This window comes from Apiospora phragmitis, assembly GCF_038363925.1.
Source record: "Apiospora phragmitis strain CBS 135458 chromosome Unknown utg000013l:1.0-2965645.0:1.0-2969333.0, whole genome shotgun sequence".
NCBI classification, from domain to species: domain Eukaryota; kingdom Fungi; phylum Ascomycota; class Sordariomycetes; order Amphisphaeriales; family Apiosporaceae; genus Apiospora; species Apiospora phragmitis.
The window spans coordinates 2,523,671-2,529,670 of NW_027117413.1; the positions used below are offsets into that span (position 1 = coordinate 2,523,671).

General features: G+C 48.6%; 3 protein-coding genes across 3 annotated transcripts; all 3 read right to left on the reverse strand.

Moving 5' to 3' along the window:
• Nucleotides 1-263: 263 nt before the first annotated feature.
• Nucleotides 264-989, reverse strand: PG994_014489 (uncharacterized protein; the record flags this gene model as incomplete). The annotated part of the gene is made up of 1 exon (XM_066865898.1): nucleotides 264-989. The coding sequence occupies one exon, from the start codon at nucleotides 987-989 to the stop codon at nucleotides 264-266; it is 726 nt and encodes a 241-aa protein (XP_066709027.1).
• Nucleotides 990-1,921: 932 nt separating this feature from the next.
• On the reverse strand, nucleotides 1,922-2,200 carry PG994_014490 (uncharacterized protein; the record flags this gene model as incomplete). The annotated part of the gene is made up of 1 exon (XM_066865899.1): nucleotides 1,922-2,200. The coding sequence occupies one exon, from the start codon at nucleotides 2,198-2,200 to the stop codon at nucleotides 1,922-1,924; it is 279 nt and encodes a 92-aa protein (XP_066709028.1).
• A 1,326-nt stretch (nucleotides 2,201-3,526) lies between these two features.
• PG994_014491 (uncharacterized protein) lies at nucleotides 3,527-4,687 on the reverse strand (the record flags this gene model as incomplete). The annotated part of the gene is made up of 1 exon (XM_066865900.1): nucleotides 3,527-4,687. One exon carries the CDS (start codon nucleotides 4,685-4,687, stop codon nucleotides 3,527-3,529), a length of 1,161 nt encoding a protein of 386 aa, XP_066709029.1.
• Nucleotides 4,688-6,000: the final 1,313 nt, after the last annotated feature.

Consider the following 6,000-nt stretch of genomic DNA (forward strand, 5'->3'; position numbering starts at 1 on the left):
GCATGTGTGTTGCGTCAAGAGAACACAGACCTCCCCATGGAAGCGTCAGGGCGCACGTTCGCCATCACATATCCATTATCATCGTCGTCATACGTGATACCCTTCATTCTGTACTTAATCCTCAGGTTCTCAGGCTCACCACCAGCTTCGCCATCGGGCCCTTCATCCTGCCGCTGCCGAAACAGCTGCATTAATATGCGATGATGAGGATTCCATGTTTCGGACATAAACGTGTCGCCCTTCCAAGTGCCAATGAGGGGAATCTAGTATTCCGCTAGCTTGAAAACCTGGCCTCCCAGCCGTTTCTTTATCGCGTCGTATATAACACAGTCAGTCTCGTCATTCAAGTCGGCTCGGATGGCGTGTGAAGGGTCGACCTGTTCGGCGTAGAACAGGACCATCGCCGCGCTCTTCTTATCGCCTTTGTAGAAGCAGTTATACGCAAGGCAGAGGTGTGCCTCACGCCGTTGGTCGTCGGTGAGCCCAACAAACCGCTGCATCGCTTCGTGGGCCATGATACAACCCTTATAATTGACCCAGGCCAGGTGGGCGCCGTTCACGCTCCCCTGGGCGGTGCTCGCTTTCAAACTGGCCACGTACCGGTGCGCGTAACGGCTGAAGTCGATACACAATTGGGTGATGATGGCGGCCAGACTGTTATGTCCGGGAGACCCCTCCGGGAAATCTATGGCTGAATCGAGGTAATCGGAGTGCATGCCGAGCCAGTACTGGCACATGACATCCGAGAAGTGGTGCTGCAGCTTCGCCGCGCGGCCTTGGGCTTGGTAGTAAAGTTTATTGTCCATTCGTACGTTAAGGGACCCGGGACCGAGGGAGGTACGGTTCATGGTGGATGTAATTTCTAGGAGCGGCAGTGCCGGATGGTCTTTGTCATCGGTATACAGGGTCGGTAAACTGAACGGAACGGCAAACTGGGCCCCTCCATGGCCGTGCGCGGCGCGCAGCGGCGTCAGAAGCTTTGCGAACATCTTTTCGCAAGTTAGTGTTTTGAGGGAGACTTGGGTAACGAAGCCGCGGTGAGCACTAGAGAGCGCGTCGACCAAGTAGCCGTATGTCAAGGGTGGTACGCAAACATCACGCCCTCGGCGTGCTGGCTTCCATTCAAGTTGAAAAGAACGGCCACATTGTCATCTACGCGTTCAAGGATCTCCCTGGAAGCGATTCTCAGGGGGTACCGAAGAACCGAAGATACGGGCAACGTTGGATTTGCTCGTCCATGAAGAATGAGAGTGGTGAAGTCCAGCCGTCACCCGGTCTCACCCCGACCCACACATTAGACTTCAGAAGGTGATCCCACGCTTCGGCCCAGATCTGGTGGTTAACCCGAAACCTTGCAATTTCAGATGCCACGTCCTTGTGACTTTGGAACGTCGACGAGTCCTCCTCCTCGAAGACCTGATCAACAGTCAGAAAGTAACTGTATATCTGGTTGCGAATCTCGCGAGGGAGTCTCAGGAGAGGGGGGATTATCTGGCTGGAATTCCCCATTTCGTCGTTGAACGATACCAATCAAGGTACCGCGAAGTTGATGAAGGGTTGTCAAGGGATAGCAACAGGGCTGATTGTTTGTACCAAGCAAGGTTCTGTGAAGATCGTAGAGGATATTTAGGGACAACAGCAGAGTTGATGGTCTGTATGAATCACCTTTCTGCGAAGTTGGTAACGTGTTGTGTAGGGACAGCAACAGCGTTGATAATTTATCCAGCCAAGAGCCCGGGAAGATGGCAAAGAAAAGTTGAGGGACAATTGCAGTGTTGATGCTTTGTGTCCAGTGATTAAAGTAATGATCCAGTATGGATAACGAATTTGTGTGAGAGGAAGATGAAGAAAAACCCGAGTTCGCAGCAGAATTGTGGTGGGGTAGAGAGTTGTGGTTGAGTTGACGTATTGTTATCCGCATTCACGAGCTCACTGCCCAGAACCGCGCGCGCCTCTTCGTACGGCATGAGGGCCATGACGCACCACCACCCGCGTTCCGGGGGTGCGCGGCCGGGCCGTCGTCGCCCAGGACGATTTTGCGGATCGTACTGCGGATGCCGTCGGCGCCGATGAGGACGTCGCACTCACGAGTGGATCCGTCGGCGAAGTGGAGAATGACGGGTCCGTTATCCTTATCTCCGCCCCCGCTACCCCGGGTACCTGCCCGCGCAATACGCTCGAGCCACTTGGAGGGGTGCATCCGCTCCGGCGGAACAACGGAAAGCAGCTCCCGCAGGAAGGCCGCGCGATGGACGAGGGAGGCACCGGCTAAGCCGCCTCCGGTTACGGCAACTCGGATGCGTTCAGTTATGCTTGGTTCTGGGGATATCTTATATAATTCAATTCAAGAAATTAATGAGCAATGATGAGGAAATGCTGTAGTTTAGATCTTCTAGAAACTTTGGTATTGTTATGCCATCTTCAGTTAGTGAGACTCTTCCGTTGTTTGTTGGTAATAGTTGGCTGGATGCCAACCAATGGTTGAAGCTAGATGCCGCCCGATGTTAGCACACGCAAATCTTGCCCAACCGAGGTGTCTGTGGGAGTAAACTTCATGCAGGGATCGGAAAGAAGTACTAGGTCTTACTCTATATAAATATACGTGACTTCATCTGGATGTAGACAAGGTACGTAACGAGCAGACCAATCAAATGATACATAATAGCCCCCTAGTTCAAGTAGAAGACATGGGACACTGCGAACGCTCGCCTAGGAGACTGACTGAACCTGGGGGGCATCCTTTGTTGAGACATATGTGTTACCTCCTTTTATGAAAGGAAGTAAGATATTATGCATTTTATGCTAGTCCTAGACACGAGAGTTGAGGGAACGAGAGGTGTTCTACATTTCTTCATAGAGGTTGTTTCTCAAGAACGAGTCGCATGAGATATGACGCAAGAAATGTTCTTTTAGTGAAGAAAGGTGCTACTTTCCATCCTCTTGTCATGTATCCCTTGCCTCCTGAGATGCGTCTTTCGTTTATGCTGCTTAGTTAACCCCCAAGACAGAACCCTTGTCAGCAAAACATACGTCACTTCAGCTGTACGGCTGTCGCATTGCATTCAACCTTTCTAACAGGCACCCTGGTGTCAAACATACTGCAGCTACAGAATATCTTGCCAGGTGGGTTGATCAAGTGCGTACATGTGACGAAGTCTCCCACGGTATTTTACCTGGCTAGCTGCTAATGTTGTCTATAGGTACTACAGTCGCATTAGATAAGTAGTCTGTATGGGTATACGATACATGCCAACCCCCAACAGAGAGCAGTTCCTGTAATCCCTTATCCTCTTAAAGCGTAGCTCTGCTCCAGTTTGGAGGCTGCTGCTTAAATATGGTGGAGGATGCGGGCTTGTCTTCCTGAGCCTCCAGATTGAGAGACGGAAGGAGCAAGCTCTGTGATGCATAATCTAGCCAACTCAACGGCGCCAAATAGTTCGGCCCGACGTTTTATCTCTTCACGCCATGGGTCTGCCAGCCGGCTCTGAATGATTTGCAGTGCAGTTGAAGAAGCTCGATGCGGTCCTTATCCCCAGAACACAAACCCAAGCTTTCTCCACTTCGCAAGGTCCTCTAGGAGGCCATAGCAATAGTTTGCACATTCGTCCTCGCAGAAACACAGGTCCAAATCTTCTCCCCAACGGCGGCAGTTCAGTCCCTGCATCGCATCCACCCACGCAAAGGGCGGCTCGTCCGCCCCGAGCCCTGCGCAGAGTTTCGGCTTGGCCTTCTCGGACCACCATAATGATTCCGCCTCTTTGAATGCGTCGAGGCTTAGTGGGTGGTCCCCTGCACTCATAATACGTGCGTTATAACCGTGGCTGGCGTTGAGGGTGTCGTACCCGCCCCAAACTCCTAAGCCGCGCCGGGAGTCGCGGTGTTTGAAAATACGTTTGAAGCTCTCCATGAACTTGGCATCGGTAGAGATGAGTGAGCTAAACTGGTGTCGCACCGCGGTCAGGTCGTCGGGGTAGCACCCTACGGATTCGCAAACTGGGGAAGTCGGACAGTCTCTTTGGAAACACACCGAGTCCCAACGGGGGGGATGGAGGGCGGCAAAGAAGGTGAAAACAAAGGCGTGGGCCACGGAAATCTGCTCCATCTCCCAAGCCTCGAACAGACCGAAAAGCCCTTCGCCGAGCGGAAGTTGGTTCATTGCAAAGCACTGCCTGGGGTAGAGGCGCGTAAAGATTTGGTGCCGGACGAATGCTCGAGAGAGACGCTGGTACTCGGAGCGGCTTAAGGGTGTCGCTGCCGCCGGATTGATTGACTTCAGAAGGAGGAGCCGAGTGTATTCGTACACGTCGACGAAAAAGTCGACTGTGCGCTTAAACTGGATGATGTCGATGACTTGCTCGACTGCGATGCCTATTGCTGGCTTGGCGCCGGTAAGGAGCTCTTCGTATTTCCGGAGTGCGTCGAGGGCCCCTGCAACATGGTATTGGTGATCCCGATAAAGCAGTGGCAACGTGCTCAACGCGAAGTAATCTCGAATAGCCGGCCCAGTCTCCCTCACAACAATCTCTAGCAGGATAGCCCTCTTTGATGATAGGAACACCTGGTACAGCCATGGCGAAGCCCGGATGAATGCGTGGAGGTCGGAGAGAGAGTTGGAGGCTGATAAAATCGCCACCAGTGCATCGACCGGCAGGGATTCGAGACAGCGCGAGGCTCCAATAAGGGACATTGTGATGAGACTGATAATGAAAAGGGTGTCTGTAGCAATTCAAGTGACGAGACCAAAGAATTCTGCCGATGCTTTTTTTTTCTATTTCCAAGTCTGAGCTCTGAGCCAAATTGTTCAACCTGCTCTCTCCATTATGTATGCTAAATCTTCTTAACTCCGATTCGTTGCTCAGGCAATCTAGCCGCAACAAAAGACTCAAAGTGAGCAGGTTTCCCTCAACCATATAACTCAACCTTGAGTTTAGCCCCTATGGTTTGATCTTCACCTGGCCCAGGGTGACTGGACCCTCTCTGTAGCTAAACCCAGATTCTTGCTGTTCACAAGGGACATAACGTTGGAGACCCACCTTCGGGCCCCCCTCTTCTTCGGGCCTTTCGTCAACCAGCCACCTGATTTTTCACCCCCTTTAAACTTTTGCAACTCATCCATTAATTCCTTATCGTTTTCTTTTAAATTTTTTTTTTAAAATACTGCTACTTAATTATAAACTAATACTTTAAAAAAGAGCTTTAAAAAGCCTTAGATTATATTATAAATAATATTTTAATTAAGTAAGCTGCTTAAAAATACGGTATTTTTAAATTAACGCTTTAAAATCGGCTTAAAGGTTAAAACTCTCGATTAAAAGGTATAATAAATTTATAAAGGCTTAATCTTAACTAAGAGAAACACTTATCGTTATAAATTATCGCTTAATAGGCTCTAGGGCTTCTACTAACGCACGCTCAAGTAAAAGAATTCGCCGAGCGTATTCTCTAAGCTTAAAAAGACCTTGAACTACTCGGTAAAAAATAGCTACAAGCCTTTTTACGTAGGAACTTTACTATAAAGGCTTAAAGAGCTCGATTTATCGATTTAAAGCGTATTAATAAGGCTTTTATCGAAATAATTCGGTTATAGTTCTAGCGGCTCGAATAACCTAAGATCTAAGAAATTAAGCCGGCTAATCGTTATAATATAAACGAAGCAAGGGTTTTAAAAGGTATCGAATCGAACGGTTTAATACTTAAAAGTATTAAAAACCGGTCTATTTAAAAAAAAGCCTAGTTTAAAAGCTTATACCTCTTTTATTAAATACGTATTTATTTAAAAATATATATTACCTTTATTAATTACTTTTAAGGGTAAAACCGTTTAATAATAATAATTTCTTTTTAATTTAAGTCCTTTTAAAGGCTAGTAATTTACCGTAATAAAGAATAAATAAATAACGAATAAAACGGCTATCGAATAGCTCGAAAAAATCTTTATCTCGAATACCGCCCCGGAGAACCTTTTAAAATACCGGCTACTCGTTATAAATAGCCACGGAA